The 20,555-nt window shown below is 40.9% G+C and overlaps 2 protein-coding genes across 10 annotated transcripts; one reads left to right on the plus strand and one right to left on the minus strand.

Annotated features, from left to right (window-relative positions):
- Positions 1-947: 947 nt before the first annotated feature.
- On the plus strand, positions 948-5,842 carry LOC135945000 (FGGY carbohydrate kinase domain-containing protein). Its single transcript, XM_065492328.1, has 9 exons — positions 948-1,314; positions 1,390-1,501; positions 2,823-3,063; positions 3,117-3,424; positions 4,591-4,789; positions 4,848-4,992; positions 5,085-5,159; positions 5,217-5,494; positions 5,553-5,842. The coding sequence occupies exons 1-9, from the start codon at positions 1,126-1,128 to the stop codon at positions 5,629-5,631; spliced, it is 1,626 nt and encodes a 541-aa protein (XP_065348400.1). The 5' UTR covers positions 948-1,125; the 3' UTR covers positions 5,632-5,842.
- On the minus strand, positions 5,644-20,093 carry LOC135944998 (F-BAR domain only protein 2). 9 transcript variants are annotated; one of them, XM_065492318.1, is made up of 20 exons: positions 19,898-20,093; positions 19,064-19,155; positions 18,794-19,010; positions 17,355-17,612; positions 17,204-17,302; positions 17,045-17,141; positions 14,856-15,095; positions 13,670-13,780; positions 13,047-13,097; positions 12,740-12,845; positions 12,133-12,278; positions 11,941-12,074; positions 11,817-11,887; positions 10,551-10,738; positions 10,360-10,484; positions 8,609-8,985; positions 8,399-8,531; positions 8,141-8,343; positions 7,854-8,083; positions 5,644-6,880 (listed from the first exon to the last, which is right to left on the minus strand). In XM_065492318.1, exons 1-20 carry the CDS (start codon positions 19,925-19,927, stop codon positions 6,807-6,809), a joined length of 2,982 nt encoding a protein of 993 aa, XP_065348390.1. In that variant the 5' UTR covers positions 19,928-20,093; the 3' UTR covers positions 5,644-6,806. The 9 variants fall into 9 exon arrangements, with proteins under 9 accessions (XP_065348390.1, XP_065348394.1, XP_065348393.1 ...); XM_065492322.1 differs by having other exon boundaries at positions 14,946-15,095; positions 19,898-20,092; XM_065492321.1 differs by having other exon boundaries at positions 10,551-10,666; positions 19,898-20,092.
- Positions 20,094-20,555: the final 462 nt, after the last annotated feature.

Consider the following 20,555-nt stretch of genomic DNA (forward strand, 5'->3'; position numbering starts at 1 on the left):
TTTTCTGATGATAGAGAATTTGTCCTCGTTTGTTGAAAGTTGAGATTTTTATTTTTCTCAACGGGTTTCGGCTCCAACTGGCACCTATATTCATAATAAAATTATAATAAATAATCTCACCCTCAACCAACGAGGACAAATTAATTAATTGATTAATTTTGTAATTTTCTCCTATTGAAATTTATTGTGAAATAAACAACTCATTATTGAAATTAAGAAACCTTTTGACATATTGTGTGAAATTTTTATAAAAAATTTTGCAAGCTCTAACATTACAAAATTCCAAAAAATGCGTGTTTGTAGAGTTAGTACACCTGCTGTTATTTATTTCTCAGTTTGACCTGTAAATTTAATCCAAAAGGAATTCTAATAATAGCGAAACAAATACTTCCAAACAGTTATTGGAAATTTAAATTACATTTTATTTAACAACCTCCCCGTTCTTCAGAGGAAATAATAACCAAATAAACCCCGGTACACAATTTTAGCATTTTATTTTAATTTAACACCTTCAAAATATCATCACCCCGTCCATAAATTTCCTTTCCGATACAATTGGAAATTTTTAGCTTAAAATTAACAATGTGTATCACACGATCCTGTTAGAAAATTTATAAAAAATGTGACCGTGTATTTAATCTGTAATTGGCCTGCTAAAGATTAAACGACTCGAGGAATTGTATATGATCGAATATAACATTAAATGATGTCTCTGTTTATCTGAATTTAAGATATAAATAAAAGATTAAAAACAAGAAAACTTCAAAACCAAAGCAAAAATAAAATCGAACCAAGACATTTTTTATTCTATCACTTTCGTTTCGTCTGTATCGTGTGTGACCTCCTTCCCCTTAGTTTTTTACAACACACATCTGCTTAAGAAGATTCTCCCTCTGCTGCTCTCTCCTTATCAATTGAGATCGCCGCCGGTTCACTTGTGTGTACTCTCTCTCCGTCTCTCCTCGCCTTGGGTGCGCGCTCAGCTCACACTCACCACTTGTTTTGAGTTGGACTTTCTTGCTTTCTATCTTTCTTTCGCCGCGGCAGCAAAACAACATTTTCAAGCAGCCTGCTTTCGACTTATTGACAGTTTGCGGCACAACTCATTGTCAGGAGGAATTAGGCATGTCCGCGCAAGAAGACCTGTTCGTCGGTGTGGACGTGGGCACCGGCAGCGCCAGGGCCGCGCTTGTGACCTGCGGAGGCGAGGTGTTGTCCGTCGCCACCAAATCCATCCAAATTTGGTACCCGGAGCCGCATTTTGCCGAGCAGTCGTCGGAGGATATCTGGACGGCCGTTTGCCAAGTCACAAAGGTTTTTAATTTTTTTTTCTGCTGGAAGATTAATTTTTAAATGAATGGAAAAACTTATTTAATGGTGTTTTAATAGGAAGTCATTGCTCGCTTTGATATCAACAGAATTAAAGGAATTGGTTTTGATGCCACGTGCTCGCTGGTGGCTATCGACAAACAGGGAAACCCTCTCAGTGTCAGCCCATCAGGTACAAACTAATTTTTATTGGAAATTGAGTGCTGTTTCTTCAAATTAGAGCAAGAGATGTAGATCATTCTGTATATTTAGATCATGTTAATTTAGTTTTTACCACAGGTTGTTGTCCTAAAAGTCATAAAACATGATTTAGTTATATTAAGAAATTTCCATCACACAAAAATTCCCTGTCAACAACGATTGGTATTATTGTAAAATTAAATTGCTTTTATGGTCTTAGTTAAACTAAATAATTTGTATTTTGAAAGAAAAACAGCTGTGTTGGAGTTACGTATCCTGCCTAAAGAACTGCTGACATTGAAAAAATGGGTGGTCGACTTTCAAAGGCGCTCATTCCCAGTCACTCCCTTGCCGGTTCGAAATATTAATGGCTCTGACCCTTGCTGTGCCTTCTTTTTGTCGCTTCCTAGAAGTTGAAGCTGCTCAAATTGGGAGGTCTGTCGGCCTTGAAATGTTTATTCACCAGCCTTTCCCAAACTATATGCTAGCCTATTCGGTTTGCTTCCCAGGGTGGCGGTCGCACGGGTTTGAAGGACCACAAAACTCCCAAGAAAGGGGATTATGTATTTTTTTTAAAGAAAAGATTTATTTACGGAAACTGCAAAGGTCCATTCCCCTTTCTTGGAAGTTTTTTTTCTTTGGAAGCGTGTATTTATTCAGTTTTTACTCTCATTACTATTACAAAGGAGAAAAGTAATTTTTCAAAGCTATTGTGAATATATCCATTTATTTAATCTAAGACAGAATTAAACTCTGCAAAGTCAAGGTCAAGGGATTATGTTGTTGTAAAATTATAGTTTACAGTAGAGGCTACAACTGGTAGTTGAGCAGGAAATTTGTGTAGAAATTCGGTAAAATATATACAGCACTCGTAAAAGTTGCTATATTTAAAGAGGATTGATACCGCAAAATTCTGGAAAATCCTTATTGCCAAATGCATGAACTCATCGATCCCTTAGAATTCACTATGGGCCAAAATTAACCAAAATACAGGTGTACTTTTTTTTAAAAGAGGCTGCAAAACTGTCTCCTTACTTCAAATCCTATTTTATTTCACAAAAAATAGTTACCCTAAAAGGTTTCATACGCTGTTTGATAGATCTCGACGATGAGGGATCGAAATCTGCCAAGAAAATGTGGTCAAGCGATGCAAATTTCGGAGTAAATTGGAAAAATATGAATTTTTTTATCATTCAACCAAATTTTCGATTATTTCCCAGTATCAATCCACTTTACTCTCCTTTTTCATTAGCATCTACCAAGAAACAACGTAACTATACACATATTTTATATTTTCCTCTTTTGACCTTCAGGCAAACATGAGCAGAATATCATTATGTGGATGGACCACAGAGCTGAGTCTGAGGTCAAACGGGTGAACGACACGAAACATAGAGTGCTCGACTTCGTCGGCGGCAAAATATCCCTGGAAATGCAGATTCCGAAACTGCTGTGGCTGAAAAACAACATTGGTGCCGACTATTTCGAACGCGCTGGCCACTTTTTCGACCTGCCCGACTTCCTCACTTGGAAGGCAACAGGCGCCACTTCCAGGTAATTTTTCCAAAATTTTCACAAACATTATTATTATTCTTATATCCGTGCAGGTCTCTGTGCTCTTTGGTGTGCAAATGGACGTACCTGGTGGAGGAAGGCGGTCAGGGACGAGGCCACTGGCCGCGCGATTTTTTCCAGCAAATTGGTCTTTCCGACCTGCGCGACGAGCAAATCGGGACGGACGTGCGTATGCCGGGATCTCTGGTGGGAAAACTGAGCACGGACGCTGCCACACAGTTGGGACTGCACCCTGAGGTCAGGGTGGGCACCTCGCTGATCGACGCGCACGCCGGAACCCTTGGCATGATCGGCTGCAATGCTGCAGAAGGCGCTTCCCGGAATTTCACGGAGAGACTCGGTGAGCGCAGGCTTCGCAAAAACCCGCATTTTCCCCAAAATTACGAAAACATTTTTTTTATTCATAAAGAAACATTAATTTGTGATAATACAAAATATAATTATGTAATTATATAGTGGTTCACGACCAAGAAAATAGTTTAAAGTGGAATGATACTGGGCAACAATTGAAAATTATTTAAATTGTTGGATGCCTTAAACAATTGACCGATAAACAATTTGTTCAACAATTTGCAATAATAAAAAATGATCTTCCTACAATAAAAATCCAAATTTGGCCAATTTTCTCCAAAATTTTGAGTGCTCGAACATATTTTCTTGGCATATTCCGATTCCTCTCGTCGAGATCTGTCCAATTGTGTATGCCACTTATTGGGGAAACTCTTGGTTTTGAAATTAAATCGGATTTCAAGTAAGGAGACAGCCATTGCCATTTGAAAAGCACGGTAACTTTGCAGCCAATTTTCTCAAAAAATTACAGCGCTTCTTATTGTTAGGTCAATTTAGGCTTTAACTGAATCCTAAGGGATGAGTTTATGCACTGGCAACAAGCATTTTCCAGGCTTTTCCAGTGTCATTCCTCTTTAAAAATAAATTTTAGTACAAAAAATTGATTTTTTTAACAGTGGCGAATTTTTGCGCATAAAAATATTGAAGTAGAGCTTTACAGACCAACAATTTTGAACATTTTGGATTGTTGGCTATAGCAAGTAGTTCACCGAGTTAATTCTTTGTGGAAATTAGCAACAGTTAATCTCTAAAAAGTGGAATTATGAAATCAGGACTGAGAAATATGTAGTTAATTTCCAGATTTAGCCAAATTTCTCTGAATATTAATTATTTTTTCACTTCATTTGGATCCCTTTCGTAGCAATCTATCTAATTCTCTACGAATTTTGAGGAAAATCCGCTAAATTGTGGAATAAATCGTGATTTTACAGCAGGGAGACAATTTTTGATTACCATGCAAGCTTTTTAACCGATTTTCTCAAAAATTGAAACGGCGCTAGTGGGAAATTTTGAACTTTTTCCCTTATTTTTAGATTAAATTGCAAGTAGAGTTAAAAAAGCGATTGTTCACAAAGCTTAAACTTAAAGATTGCTCACAAATTTAACGCTTTCATTAAAGTTGAATTGATTTTCACACTGTCTAAATTTAAATCCAAGGCCTGATTTGCGGCACTTCTTCCTGCCACATGGCCGTCAGCGAGGACAGCCTTTTCGTGCCCGGTGTTTGGGGTCCGTATTTCAGCGCCGTCCTGCCCAACATGTGGCTGTCCGAGGGCGGTCAGAGCGCGTCGGGACGCCTCCTGGACCACATCATCCTATCCCATCCGGCAAAAGAGCTCTTCAAAGACAAATCATTGTAAGGCAGAAATCCAGTTAAGATTTTTTAACGTGATAATGTTTAACTCTTTTTGCAGACCCGAAATAACTAAAGAGCTGAACGATATTGTGGCAAATCTGGGCGCTGGAATGGATATGATAAATTTAACTAGAGATGTGCACGTCATTCCTGATTTCCATGGAAACCGTTCGCCGCTGGCGGATTCAGAGAGGAGTGGAATGGTGAGCGATCTGCATCGATTTGCACTCTAATACAGAAAGAAAAGCAACACACGTTTCTGTTAAGGATTAAATTTAAAATTAAAATTGTTTAGATTACAGGCCTTACTCTCGACACCTCGAAGAAAAATCTAGCCATTTTATATTTGGCCACAGTGCAAGCGATTGCGGTAAATAAATCCGAAATTATTGGAAATTCTAATTTACAAAACGAAATTTTGTCGTAGTATGGCACGAAACACATTTTGGACGCGATGCAGTCGCACGGCCACAATTTCAGCTGCGCCCTGATCTGCGGCGGGCTGGCCAAAAACGCTCTTTTCGTGCAGACCACCAGCGACGTGCTGGGCATTCCCGTTCTGCTTCCTCAAGAGCTGGAGTCTGTGCTGCTCGGGGCGGCCATCCTCGGCGCGACGGCCGCTGGGGCCTACCCCAGCGTCCAGGAGGCGGCCACCAAAATGTGCGGCGGTGCGGCCAGGATTGAACCGACAACTGGCTCCCAAGAGTGAGAGAAAAATCCTCAAAATATATCAAATTGACTAATTTTATAAAAATTGTCGTAGATTCCACAGACGAAAATACGCGGTCTTTCTGAAAATGCTGGACGACCAAATAGAGTACAAGAAAATCATGGAAAAATAAACGCTTGTCACGATATTTTACCTTCAGATATTTATTCGTGGGATAAAATAATAACCCTTCTATAGAGTGACAATAATAGAATGCTTATACAATGAACATGAGGCGCGTGTGTATGCATTGTGAAACATTTTTACAAGGTAGCAGCCGTGAATATACATCGAAACGAGTGGACCTCCCATGCCACGCTGAATAAAATCAAAGTAATCATAGACGCTATAAACTACTAATTTACAACTTACAAGGTCTAAAAAGTAACGAAACAGCCTGATTAATAACGATTTCGCTAACTGAGATGCGCAAGAAACTTGAGAAATTAATGTGTAACAAATTAATATTCCAGTTCCGGCTTAAAATTACATCAAATGTGGGCGATAAAAACTTTTCCAGTAGAAAAAGGCGCGGTTAGAGCCTTGACAAGGAAACATAGTCTAGAATAGATAACTATAGTTTTTGTTGAATTCACTTTCTCCTCCAGTATCACAGAAAACGATTTCTTTTTACCAGCTTGTGAGTCGCGGCGCTCGCAGCCGACAAGAAAGTAACATTGGCACACACGCTGAGGATGGATATATTTAAATGCCCTTGCCGAGGAATCCTGCTCGGGGTGCGAGCCGCGACCGCTCTCCACAAAATTACAAACACGGAATGCACAACAAATTTTGTGAATTCGCAATAATTGAAAGATCCTAGCAGCATTAGTAAAACGTGATTCTGGCAGTCTTCTCTTGTATTTCTCTCTGGACACATTCAAATTAATCCGCCGACTGCATCCAAAATTCCAAACAGGTGCCCATCCAAAAGGATCGTGCCCGATCAAGAATCTTTAGTTTTTATTTTTCTACAAGTCAGTCTTGCCAACCTCAACCGTCCAAATTTTGAAAAGGGCGCAGTCTAAGAATGTTTTGGACACAGTCAGCACTAAAGTGCTTTGAAACCCGTGTGCTTTTTTTCCCGTTCAACAAACCCAAAAGCTTTAATTTCGATCTTATTAATTTCGACTTGATCTGCACTGCAGAAGAAACATTATTTTTAACCTCAGTGAATTCTCAATTTTGCGGGGGCTCGTCAAATCACATTTCAGGCCAAACCGAGAGGAGCAGAGAGGCGGTGGCCAAAGCGGCCACCAGCACCATGCAGACGCCCAAGCAAGAGCCCTCCTCGACGCAGGCCAGATGCTAGCAGGCCGTCGGACCCGGCGGCGCCGCGTAACGGTACCTCGAGTCGAAATCTCCATCACAAATGTATTTCCCTGAAAGATTAAAAATAGGAATTTGTTAGTCAGGGTGCTTCCTGGGGGGTCATACAGGGATATCATAATAAAAAATTGGATTCCGCCTGCTAGACCCTTGGGGCCTTCAGACAGGCGCTTTGCGCCAGCCCTTCGTCGAGGCGGGGAAATTGACCAAAAGACGGCGCAGGCAAAACCACAAAAATAAAGGTCGCGCGCCCTGAGAAAGGTCGGTGACAAGCAAGAATGAAAAATCGCCACCGAGTATCACAAAATGCGCTCGAAAGTACTGAAAAAGCATGTAAAAATAGCCTAGGAAGGGATCTCAGGTCAGGGTACCCTGAAAAAGGTCGTCTGAGAACCGCAGGTCAAAGCCCTTCCCGAGACCTATCCGTTGAGGGTTCGCAGTCGACGATCGGACAAACGGCCGAATTTTTATAAAAATAAAACCATTTTTTAACTCCGGCTTTTTCGAAAATTCGGCCGAAAAAATCGTAGTAATTCGAAAAATGGTCCGATTTTGGAAAACCAAACACAGGCGGATGTGCCCAACCGAGGGGCATCGACTGGTGCCGGAATAAGCGTTGTCCGTCGCACAGGGCCCCGCATGGGCCCCGAAAACGAAAGGTTAAAATGTCACAAATCGCGTTTTATTTACTTTAAAAATTGATAATTCTGCTGATATGGGCCGTATAGTGGAAATCCAAACTTTTTCAGACTTGCCGTGAAATTCTGCGTCTTTTAAATTATATTGCCGCCGCCCGCCCCCAAAATCTGCGCTATTTTAAATTCAGCAACTGGCCAAAATCGGTTTCTGAATTGAAAATACGCCTAAATTTCTTGGGTTTTGCGCTGAAAACTAGTGTTTGTTGGACTCGCAGTGAAATTATGCGTCAAATAGGCCCAGAAGTGGCAGTAGTACATGAGAATAAATAATATTTATTTCATCAATATTTTAATCGCAGGTAAGATAATTAAAAAAAAGATTACTCACCAGAGACGAATCTTCTCTTGACAAGCGACAGTCTGTATCCAGCGCCAGTAAGCTCAAACTCGGCTCCGGAAAGGGTAGTGCCCTCGCAATTGAACTGGGCGGCGATTGTACCCTGGGAACCGGGTCCATTGCTCAGCTCGAAAATCGCTCGCAGAGATCCGACTCCATGGTTTTCGCTGTGCTGCGACAACTCGGTGAACTTCCACATTGCTCGGTTGCTTTCCGGCACCCTTTGATTACCAGATTTAAATTATTATTCGATTGGGGGCAATTATTTTGAGACTGACCAGAGCCCACTGGGTTTGGATTGCATTGATAAGACACCGCCATCAACAGGGACGGCCACAGTGAGGTTGAGCAAGGATGAGGGTGATGCCATGGCGTGGCTGTTGTACTTGTAGTCGACCTTCAGGCCAGTTTGGTTGTCATCACACTTCCAGTAGGCGACCAATTGGAACGGGCACGAAGAGGCACCACTTTTTGATTTTATCTGATTCCACCCACCGATCGGATTAGATGCTCGTTACAAAGAGTTTAATGCTTACTTGGTATTTCAAAATATCCACATTAAAATAAGAGGCAGTAGGGTTTTGATCATATTGTCTCCTCAAAAGCGCGGTCAGCGCACCCATGTTGAATTCGTACGATGAAACTTCTGTCGTTGTTTGAGACGCGTCCCTGAAAAATATCATGCCAATCGTTCAAATCTCTCAACAACAACAACGCACAACCAGGTCTTTTATTGTTCAACTCACAGTGTGATGAGCTGCCGGTTGGGGACAACATTTTCCAGGCGATGAGAGTTCTTGACTTTGAAGGAGAGCTGCGCTGGCGACGGATTGTTGGCCAGGATGGTCACGATGCCCGCCGGGAAGGAGAGCATCATGTCGCCAGACATCTTGACCTGGCAGCGGGTCTCGTCCGAGCCTCGGAAGTAGGCGTGAATGATTTCGTGGAAGGCGACGGCCAGGGGAACCGTGTCCGCCATGCCGATCGTCAGTGGGGACGGGCCCCGCGACGAATTCAGCACGCCAGTCGAGCGGAACTCGAGGCTGTTGGTGCTGTCGGCGCGCGCGATGTTCGTCGGCGCTGGACTCGCCGGACTGATGCGACCGCGCAGTTGTGGAGTGCCCTGAAAGGGAAGGTTACAACTTTATTAGAAATCAGGGCCCTTCGGGTAAACTGTCCCTCAAGGCAGCGAAATTGACCAAAAGACTTAAATATAAGCGACGGCTAAATCGCCACAATGTCCTCAGGTCGCGTGACCTGAGGAAGGTCGGTGATAGGCAAGGGTAAAAAAAATCGTCGACGAGTATTGTAAAATGTACTCAAAATTACTGAAAAAGCATTAAAAACCAGTCTAGGATCGGATCTCAGGTCGGGGTACCCTGAAAAAGGTCACTACGGTACCACAGGACGAAAGCCTCGTCCGAGACCTGTCCGATGAGGGGCCGTGGTCGACGATCGGACGAACGGCAGAATTTTAACAAAAATAAAACTATTTTTGCCTGCGAACACTTATGAAGCCGAAAAACAGTAAAAAATTAATTTTTATTTTTCTATGGGCGCGAAAAATCTGGAAATTGGTTTACAGACTGGCGGCAGTTCTTTGCGTGCGATAGATTCGGTAAAACTCTTTTAAGTTTGCCCCATATGGAAAAAACGCGGATTTCGGATTTCCGTTGTTACCCTTATGGAAAAAGTGCAAAAATCACGTTTTTCAAACTTCAAAATCTATTAAGTCCTAGGATTTTGATCGGATCAGCTCGTATTTGGTCTCAAAACGTTCCCAGATGAATTTCGCGTCGGTTAATCGGGTGGTGTGTCGAATTTTTCCCCAATCACGAGATATGGTGACCAGAAGCCGGAAATTGTCGTAAATATTTTTTGATTAAATAAATAAATTATCCAACGATGTTGATAAAACTTTCACTCAACTTGCTCAGTCTAATGCCTAGCTCAGATGGCTAGGCGAAATAATATCTGGGAAAATCCGTATCAAGGTTTTTTTTAAATTGTGACTTTCCCGAAATTTTGGCAGTAATTATAATTTTAAAAATCGAAAAATGGTCCAATTTTTGGAAACCGCACACAGGCAGACGCGCCTCACCAAGCGGCATCGATTGGTACCTAAATCAGCGCCGTCCGGCCCATAGGGCCCCACCTGGGCCCAAAAACAACAATTTGCAAGTGTCAGAAATTGTTTTTTCGAATTTAAAAACTTAAAACTCGGCTCCTACGTTTCGTAGAGTAAAAAAACAAAGTTGGTTAGACTCGCCGTGAAATTTCGCGTCGAGTGGACCCAAAAGACGCCACTGCCCGACTGAATTTTAGTTTACAGAATCACCTCCCCGCGATGAAACGTATCGATTGCTCCGGCTTTGCACCGAAATGCGCAACTTTTCCGATTTTTTTTTTACAAAGAAAGATAAAGAACCAGCATAAGGCGTCCCCGACTCGAAAAAGTGTACACCCTGTGGTAGATAGTAAATAAAAATAGCGTTACCTCTCCCCTTCTGGAAGGCGGTCTTGGAATGGCAATTGAACCTGCAGTAGGAGTCGGTGTCTGTCGCTGCTTCGGCGGAAGGGCTGGCTGCATCTCGCCGACCTCAGCAAAAATATCGCCCAGATCTGCGCAGGGAAATAGATCAAGATTTGCTGCTTGGCGCGCATTTCGCATATCGGTGTGCAACAAACCTGCGTATCTGGTTGTCTGAGCCTCGAGTTGCGGCATGGCGGGACTGCCTCTGGGGCTGGGCAGCGCTGGCGGACTCTGCAGCTGCGAGTATTGGCCTGCAGACACGTTGGCACCACTAGGCGTGGATGCCACAGAGCTTGAGGGACTTTGAAACAGTGTCAAGCCTAACAAGTCACTACTAGGCTTCCTATCAAGCAGAACACAAAAGAAACATTCATTGCGGCTACTGCACATGCACATTAACATTGATTTGAAGTGGAATGATGTTTTTTTTTTAATTTAAAAAATTGTATTACAGGAAAGTGAAGCCAAACTGAATAATTTTTTCAAATAATTCTAAAAGTGCCCCAATTTTTCGAATTTTACCGGTTACGTCCTCAATTTAGAGCAAAGGAATTTAATTGCTTTCGGGCTGAGAAAAAATTATGAAAATTTAATAGTGAGAAGATAAAAAATACTTTAGTTATTTTTTTTAAATTGCGCATTTACGAAAGGGATCTGTGTTTGGCCTCATTAAAAATCACCAGTTGATAATAGCGTAAAAAACTGACTATATTCAGAAAGCTGATTGAATTTCCTGTTTTTTATAGAGCAAATTTTTCTAAAATTTACGATTTTCGCGATTTTCGCATAAAATTAGTCTGAAAATTTCAACTGGCCGTTAGAGCCTTTATTTATATTTATTTATTGGGGGGGGGGGGGATACCCAAAATTATGTTTTTATTTAATAATCATCTCGGAAAAATTGATTTTTTTTCGTTTAAATAATTTCTATGATATTCAGAGCTAAAAGGATTTAGCGGGAAATTTACTATCATTCCTCTTTAAAAGGTGTGCTAAAACAAACACGGCTGGACTTTCATCCACCTCCCTTTTTCTCCAAATCCTTAAGTTAATTCAGAGTGAAAAGTTGCGATTCAAGCATTTGGCGTGACTAGCTAAGAGCATAAATTGCGAGGAGCTACAGGAAACTGAGATTATTGCATTACAAATTCTAAGTTGAGGTTAATTGCAGTATGCTTACAAGGAAACTCTTGGATTTCAACGTTTTAATTCTCGGCAATACCATTGAATTCCTGAGATATCTCTTTAACACGATTTCAATTATTTCGCCAAGCCCTACAACTTCAAATCCTAAGGTTTCCTTGCTAAGCACCGGTTGTCTACATGTCTACTAGGTCGAGATATGCAAAAACATTGCGGCAAAGCCTCACAACCAAATTAATAATGATAAGCTTTAGGCTCGAAAGTGTGGAGTTAAATACCCTCCAAGCTGCTGGGACACTGATTGGCTCCGTTTCATCCCGTCGTTGTCCACGCTGGAGCCTCTCCTTCCCTGTTAGCAAATTTGTAGCAAAACATTCGATACATTTCAGCAGGTAAATTTACAATCATTTGGCCGACAGACGAAAGATTCATATTCTCAACCGTGGCTCTCAGCTCGTCGACACTCGCGCTCATGACTGTCGAGCCGTTGATTTGCGGCTTGATTTGAACGTGAATTTTCCTTTCCCGGTCGTCCTCTATTGAAAGGAGAGAAAAATTAACATTTTTCAAGGCAAGAATATAAATTTTCAGTGCCTGTATCTGTGTCCGAGCTTGAGTAAAAGTTGTTTTTTTCGTTTTCCCACGTGTCAACCTTAGGCCGAATTCGATAACCCTCGTCGTCCACTTCCGGCGGGGGAGGAGACCCGGATTTCCTACTTGAACCGTCATCCTTGTCCTCTCTGTTTACATAATCAACAATTAAAACAAAAAAACACAGGTTGTACGAGCCTTTAGTGTTTGAAGCCGCCAACAGATGGCGCCATCATTATACTTCTGTAATAAATTTATTTTTTACGAACTTCCACTGCGATTTCAGACTCAATCCTGCCAGTGTGGGTTCTTCACTTTGAATGCTTTCTTTTGACGTCCTGAAAACCAAAATCAGTCAAGCCATTCGCCGTAGAAACGTTGGAAGAGATTTTATATTTAAAAAAATAGCTTTTCACGATTCAACGGCGATTGGCTTAACCAATTTCGGTTTTCAGCACGTTAAAAGAAAACAAATTAAGTGAAGAATTCACAGCAGCAGGATTGAGTCTGAAATCACAGCGAAATTGTCTTAAAATTAAATTTATTATGAAAGTATACGGTGGCGCCATCTGTTGGCGGCTTCCGCAAGTGGTGAATTCGAGAAACATACCCATCAGATTTATCCTCCTTATTGCTGTTGTTGTCCTGCGAGTCTTTCTTCGAGTTCTTTTTCGCCTTTTTCTCTTTTTTCTTTTCGCGCCTACTTCTCAAAAATCCTGTAAAATTCCCGCTTGTTTAGTCGCAGAGCTAATTCGCAGGTTTGTGATCTCTACAACTAGACAGATAGAAATAAATCTAGTACAGAATACTGACTCGGCCGCGCTGACTTTCTACTGGCCGAGCCAGGGTAGAGAAAAACATACAGTGAGTGTTCGGTACAAAATTCATTCGATCTAGAGTTGAAATAACAGAGGAACCTGTTGTCCAAGTGGAGATACTAGTGTAAGGGGAGCGAGGTGGTGAGTCCTCTGATCCATCAAGAGAGTCAGCAAAAGAGACAGAAAATAAATCAGTAGTCAAAATATGACAGTGAGTGAGCGAGAAAATGATTGGATGGATGGCGACTTGAATGCTTCCAAATCAAAGTGAGATGAGACATTCCTCTAGTCTATTCTATGTCAATAAAAATTGATTCTGATATCAGTGAGAGATGCAATAAATGCAACTGCAAATCATCCCGCCTGCAATGATTCAAACTTTAAATTAATTTTGACTATAAACGGGCCGTGAACATTTATTGTGCTGGAATTTTCCTCCACCACAGGAAACAAGACATTAGTTAGTCACCAGGGTTAGTAAATGAATGTCTTACGTTCTTGCTCACCAATACCTAAAAGAAATTTGGCCGTGTTACTTTAGTAGAGAAACCCAAAGAGAGCTGGTTGTAAGGAAGTTAAATAGGCGGAGTTGCAGCCATTCTTGATGCAGAGCATGCAGTCAAATTACTCAAGACAAGGGATGCATTCATGAGTTGGTTTTTTTTTTGTTTCTTTCTGACATTAAATGAATTGACTATAAATATAAAGTTTTGTTTGTATACTCTGTGTTCCACGCAACGGATTCCGAACTAGAGAGGCGGCGTTGGTGGTTGCGTTATTGGGCCCGGTGGGACTGGTGGGCGCCGAGCTCGTCTCGCCGCTTTCTTTCACTCCTGCAAGCACAACACAACTCTAACCCCTGAACTCGAGACAACTCGAGCTCTACTCTCGTGCCACCGGGTGACAAATAAACATAATCCTTCTTTTCGTTTTTTTAATATTGTTAATAGTGTTGATTTGTCACAAGGTTATTTACACCAATGGCACGATACGTGTTAAATTGCTACAAAAAGTGGTGTTTTCACACAAATAAATACATTGTGTTCCAAGCGAGTAAGCCCACAGTAATGTGAAGCGAAGAGAAAGCAAAATTGAAAATTTAGGCATATGTTGAAATTTTTTTAATTGATAGAGGTCTCAGCCAGCCACGCCAGCCGTCAAAAATTAAAAAGTGCAGGAGAAAAAAATTTCTTTCAGCCCTTTAGGCCATTAAAATGGAATGATAGCGATTTTTTATTTAAAAAAATGATATAACATGAAAAGTTAAATCCAAAATCAACCAATTTTTTCCATACTCTGCCCCAAAATCAAAATTTTTTAATTTTCATTAATTGCTGGTGAGAAAATTTAAAAGAGAAAAGTAAAAAATTTAATTTCATTTTTTTAAATTGCAGATTTTTGAAAGGGGTCTTTGTTTGGCCTTATTAAAATTCACCAGTTGATAGAAGCGTCAAAAACTGTAAATATTATGTAAAACTACTGTTTTTTTTAACTATGAATGATCCTTAGGACCAAAATCCGTAAGCGTGTTAAAGGATTTGGCGGGGAAATTCACTATCATTCCTCTTTAAAATCTCACGGCTGAGTCCTCTATTAATTATTGATCTTTGAAATGGACAAAACTTTGCTTTCCTTGCCGGGATGCTACACAACAAACCAACAACAGGGAGAACAAACTACTAACACCATGCAAAACAAAAATCTTTACAAGACACCAACCCCGTAAATAAAAAATCTTATTTTTCAGTCGATCAGACCCACGCCTTACCAATTCCCAAAACTAAAATAGCCCATCAATTTGAGAGAAGGTGCTGTACACGAATCAAAAGTGAGTCTGTCAATCAAACTTTAGTCTAATAATAAAAATACCAGCACGATAAATAATCGAGACGTCGACGACGGACATACCCTGGGAGTTAGGCATGAAGAGATTGAGAAGGGAAGTTGTGCGGCGGGATGGTTTGCTTTGTTTTGTCGGCCTGCCTGCCTCTAGATTACCTGCTGCAGATTCTTTTTTCACCGGCTTATCGCCACCTCCGTTGGATTTCTCGTCCTTCAGCGAGGACACATCCCCACCTTGCCCACCCCCCATGCTGCCGCTCGAGACTGCCCCGCCAGACACGCTCACTTCCTCAAAGTCGATTTGCTCTGGAAGTTGAAAGAAAATTGTATGTTAGAACAATATAGTCGTAAAAGTCTTGGTTGACGCAAGTATATGCTTCTGTAAAATAGTGACGTCAACTTAAGGCAGCTAGTAAACTGCATAACATAAAAAGCTAAATTGGCTGATGCAATTCAAGTTAAATCTCTTATTGATGAGAATTGAGACCACTTAACAAACATCTCAGCCTCGAGTCGACTGGAATATTAATGTAAAGAGAAAAAATCGGACATTTCTAGTTGAAGAGTCTTTTTTTATTTTTTTGGCGACCCTCTGATTACGAACTAGCGGAGACTTAAAACTTTCACAAACGATGGTTCGGCGGCATATCCGGAAAAACTCCTGGTCACATGAAAAAAAAAATGAAAATTTAGATTTTTTCGGAAATCTGACCGAAAAAAATCGTATTAATTCGAAATATGGTTCCATTTTGGAAAACTGCACACGGGAGGAAGCGCTTTACCAAGGGGCATCGATTGGTAACAAAATCGGTGCCATCGGGCCTCGTAAACTACAGTTGGCAGTGTCACAAATAATCGCGTTTTATCGACTTTAAAAATTAATAACTCGGCTCCTATGGGTGTTAGAGTAGAGCCAAAGGACCAGCTCTTGTTCCTGCCCCCGCAGCAGGGTAATTTGTTGAAATGCTAGACATTCGTCCCGTGAAGTAAATTACCGCCCGCTGGAAAGATGCAAATAAGGGAACAGGCAAGTAGCGAGTTGGAAAGATTTCGCAATCCTCCCAAATCCGAATGGACTCGTCATTGAAATGCAAAAGGAGTCAAAAGTAGACGCAAATCAGCCTGCACTCAACCCCAAATATACTTCAAATTCCGAATTGAATTCATGAATAAAAAGATTATTATTTTCAACGAGGAAAGACCGATATTTTTGTTACGACATAAAATAATATTATCAAACGCTCTTTCAATGGAATGTTCATTTTAAAAAAAATATAGTTACTTCTCTGTCAATTACTCGATGCAATTTTGAATCGCACTAGCGGCTAGAAACCAAATTCGATGCTATCGTGAGGATTTAAACACAAATATATTTATGTTGCTTCAGAGTGCATCCGAAAATGTCTGACTGCATTCCAAAGAGTTCTTTTGAAAGAAGCGCAACTTTTTAAGGAATTTCATTAAAAAAATTCCAGCTCAGTAAGTTTTCCAGCTATTTCTCAAGGAGATATGACCAACAAAGGATGCGTTTAACGTCCATAAAAATTCTTAATTAGCTTATTAAATAATAATGTTGACAAGAAAAAATTGCTTTTTCTGTGTATCCACTTTGGTTAACAAGTGGTCACGGAGGAAAATTTAATTGTGTAAAAGGCTTTTGTATTTTGTATCTCATACAGTACAACTGATAAAAAAAATTAATAAAATAATGCTCCGGTGATAAAACTTTTGCCCCTAATGCCTTCCTATGTCCGATGAAAAATAAATCAGGAGATAGTGAGTTGTTCATGTTGTAAATAAGACTGACCGCAGCAGTTTGTTAAAGAGGCAATAAAATAAATCTTATTTAATTTAATATGCTCTCAACCAGCAATGGAAGTTTAGTTTCATTTTTCACGTGAAATAGATCCAATTTCTAAAATTAATCCTTTTTAAAAAGTTTAAGGGATAAAATAAGATATCAAGGCACTTCGCCATTTAAATCCCTTATTTTTCCCTTCTAGAATTTTTCCGTGACGTTCGGAGTATTTTTAATTTTTTGAATATAGCTCAATTAATTACAAAGAGGGGATTTTTTGTGAGAAGAAATTTCTATCGCAGGAAAATTCAAGTTGCGGCGGGAGTTTAGATTCAAAATTCTCTGCATCTTTGGAAGTGTCATTGTGAAATAGTGTTGACTTTGAAGATAACATAAAAACGTCACCAACACTTGCTAATTTATCAAAACTGTTGAAAAAAAAAACACGACACTTTACCTGGTTTTTCCAATCCAGTATATTTGTTAAGAACAAACTGCTCCAAAAGCTTGTCGACTGTCATATCAAGGCAAGACCGTTTGAACTCCATGTGCACCTGGTTTATTGAGTCAAATTAAAAATTTATCACCAAATGTACCGTCATCAAAGAAAGCTAACCTGTCCGATTTGATCGTGATTGTTGAGAATATCGTCGGCGTACGTGTTGAGAAACTCTTTCATTTGCCTTACGTGCGCCTCCTCCACATCTTGGAAGTGCTGCGAGCCATTATTTGTTAAAACGCCTGCATTATTTGATAGTGACACTCACCTTGCACGCGATGTACATTTTCTTTTCAAAGTCCTCCTTGGTGCTGGCGTACTTTTCCACCAGGGCCTTGTACTCCTCCTGCGCCTTACGCACCTTCACTTCCGACTTTTCAATGTCCTTGGCCGAGCCGTTCTCTTTTCTCAACTTGTCTAGCTCCAAGCTGCGCTGGGTGTAAGTGTCCTTGGCCTTCTGCACGGCCAAGGTCGTCGTCTGTATCGACTGGACCACCTCCAGTGTTACAGACTCTTCCTCCTTGACCTGATTTCAAGAGAGGCAGGGATGAGTAAAAGCGGGATTTGCAAAAACTCGCATTTTTTTCCGAAAAAAGCTGCATTGCAAAATTTTTTGCTAAAATTTTGCGCATTTTTAAGAAACACATGCATTTTTTGGGAAGATTAAAAATTCTTGTGAAAGATGACCAAAACCTGGGATTTTTGGCGCGAAATATACGACATTTTCAGAGTAAAATTCGGACAAATGCGGACAAATCCAAAACAGGCGTTTTTTACAGCTGGTGAATTTTTGCGCATTGCAAATTTGGTACACCCTGAGTGAGAGTCACATTGTGGATTACTAGAATTAAATACTTTGGACGTGGAAAGAGGATGAATAAAATTTAAAGGAAAGTAAAGGCATTAAAAAATTCATCGACAAAAAACAAGTGATTTAAGTTGCCATCAAATAACAATGTAGCAAAAAGAATGAAATAAAAATGTATTATTCTGCTTGTTTTTTTTTGCACCAAACTAATAGAACTCAATTTCTAATTTTAGTAGAGTTGTAATAAAAACAATTATATTTATTTACAGGGTTCAGGGCAGCAAAATAGCCGCATTTAAAAGAAATGCAGTGCAGTGGTAAAAAGCGTTTTTCTTTCAATTTTGGAGAAATTGAGGCAGCAAAATGGCAATTTAAAAAGAAAAAACACGCACAGAAGAAATTATTGACTATACCGACCGCAAAATTTAGAATTTCGCAGGGAAAATATGAAATAAATTCATATCTTGCATTTCTTGAGCTAGAAATTGGTAAAAATTGAGTGGTAAAACCGTTGGAAAACAAGTGGTGAAAAAACAGGGTTGTCAGGGTTGCATTTGTTTACCACCCGGTTTTTTCACCACTGGTTTTTCTTGCGCAAGAAATGTAAGAAATGAATTTATTCAATTTTCCCTTGTGAAAATCTAAAATTTGCGGCCAGAGCGGTCAAATTTTCCTCTAATGTGCAGATTTTTCTTTTAACATTGACATTTTTTGCCTCAATTTCTCCAAAATAATTTTTTTCTGCGATCACACGTTTGTTCTTGCACGGATCACTTAAAATTTTTTAACATGTGCAAGAAACTGTTTTCCTCGACTGCCTTATCAATAAGTTCCAAAGTACAACAACTTTATGTGCTAATGGAAACCAGCAAGACAATAACAATGCATTATTAATTAACCGTTTTGTGCTTCTTGTGAAGCTCTTCCGAGTATTTGGTCACGTCTTTGACCAGCTCCGAGATTTTCTGAAACATCTGTCCATGTAAACTGGACAGTTTTTCAGACGAGTTCCTGAGCAGGGTCCACAGAGGAGAAAAGGTGCCATGGGAAGTGGTGCCGCTGGCCGTTTTCGCATGCTTCGTCAGCAGTTTGCAAATGTTTTCCTCGATAATGGCCCTGGAGCAACATTTTCCTAATTATGTCCTGGTCACCCTGTTTCAAATTCGAACCTTTCTCTCAGGTATTCGGACAACTCCTTGCTGGCGATGACGCCATGCTTCATGTTATGGTACAACACATCGAACCCGCTGTTTTTCTCGCCCTGAAACACGAAAATCACTCATCAGAGGTCAAAGTTCAATCAATTGCCGTGTGCGTGGATTGCGGAATGAGACGGGGAGCGATTGGTCGGACAATCAGGGCATTCATAATAGACTCTCTGGGTCTGGAATTTGACCGAGCGAGCGCCTTTTTAATTGGCGCGTTGCGTCACGTTCAGCGCTCGAGCTGTTTATCTGGAGGATGTGCACAAATAGGCAACCAGTCGGGCTTTCATGCAAACACCAACGGCGGCAGCTGCTCTCTTATCTGCAAATTAGTTTGCCCCAAAACGAAAACGCACTTTACATACTTGTTCCACACCGATGCCTGTGCAAACAAAATAAGCACTCTGAACATACGTACGTAATTAGCGAAACCGGCGCTAACAGTAAACACACGAATGAAAATTAGAGGCCCGAATCAACGGAATCAACACAGATTTGGAGATTTGGGCTGCGAATTATCCACGCTGAAGGATTTCAGTTCAAAACACTAGAGACCTGAAGCGAACAACACAACACACACGTCATAAACACGATGCGAGAGTCCATCTGGCGGTTTGACCGGCCCGAAATTGCTCAGGAAGCACGGCCAGCTCCTCAGGGTGGCCTACCTTGCGGCGGGACAACATTCGCGGGGCCCGACTGGGGCCGCGGGCGGCCCAATTATACGCCTCGAGGGAACTAAACCCTGCGAGAGGGGTGTGTCTGGTTGGTGGAGAGGCGAAAGCAAGCGTCGCGTACCCAAAAATAATCGCTGAAGTCGACCGTCATGATGTCGTCAGAGGTGCAGAGTTGGCGGCACCCGCTGCATCGCCTCTGCAATTATTTTTGGCTTGGCCACCGACGCCGACGTCCGCGTAGCTTGTCCTCCTGAATGAGTTCGCAAACGCAATCGCCACAGTCGCCTGACGAATCAGCTGCGTTGTCGCGAAACACACTCCCAACTCCCAAACCGTCCGCCAGGGGCATCGATCTCCGATATCCCATTCGATTATAACGCCGTTGTTTCCCTCCAAAACGTGCTGCGGCCTGCTAAATGTACGGTTTAATTGGAAGAATTCTTGAATTTTCACAATTTAACTTTAAGATTTGTAAATCGTCTCATTAATATTAATATTTAAACAATCATCGCTCATTTATCGATACGCCCATTTTTTCAGTGATGATAAATTGACCACGTGATGGCGCATGAGTCAACGCTTCCGCCAATCAGAGAAGAGGAATTGTGGCGCCAATCGGACGTGAGTCTGAAAGTTTACTTTAATAATCCAAGACGAAATTACCTCTGCAGTCCTCCTCGTAGACAGTTGAAATAGGCTATTACATCGGTAATGAGGACTTTATTGCCAGACAAAATTGATGGAAATAAGTATTCTCTCGCTCATATGCCTCGAATTGA

Source organism: Cloeon dipterum, chromosome X (genome assembly GCF_949628265.1).
Source record: "Cloeon dipterum chromosome X, ieCloDipt1.1, whole genome shotgun sequence".
In the NCBI taxonomy this organism is placed as follows: Eukaryota; Metazoa; Arthropoda; class Insecta; order Ephemeroptera; family Baetidae; genus Cloeon; species Cloeon dipterum.

What these genes read in the sequence shown, in the direction of transcription:
- LOC135945000 (XM_065492328.1), top strand. Translation starts at nt 1,126, where the DNA reads ATGTCCGCGCAAGAAGACCTGTTCGTCGGTGTGGACGTGGGCACCGGC. An exon ending in GAATTTCACGGAGAGACTCG is followed by an intron (nt 3,425 to 4,590) that starts GTGAGCGCAGGC and finishes TTTAAATCCAAG; the next exon opens with GCCTGATTTGCGGCACTTCT. An exon ending in CCGACAACTGGCTCCCAAGA is followed by an intron (nt 5,495 to 5,552) that starts GTGAGAGAAAAA and finishes AAATTGTCGTAG; the next exon opens with ATTCCACAGACGAAAATACG.
- LOC135944998 (XM_065492318.1), bottom strand. Translation starts at nt 19,927, where the DNA reads ATGACGGTCGACTTCAGCGATTATTTTTGG. An exon ending in AAATGTACATCGCGTGCAAG is followed by an intron (nt 17,303 to 17,354) that starts GTGAGTGTCACT and finishes AATGGCTCGCAG; the next exon opens with CACTTCCAAGATGTGGAGGA. An exon ending in AAGGAGGATAAATCTGATGG is followed by an intron (nt 12,279 to 12,739) that starts GTATGTTTCTCG and finishes TTATGTAAACAG; the next exon opens with AGAGGACAAGGATGACGGTT.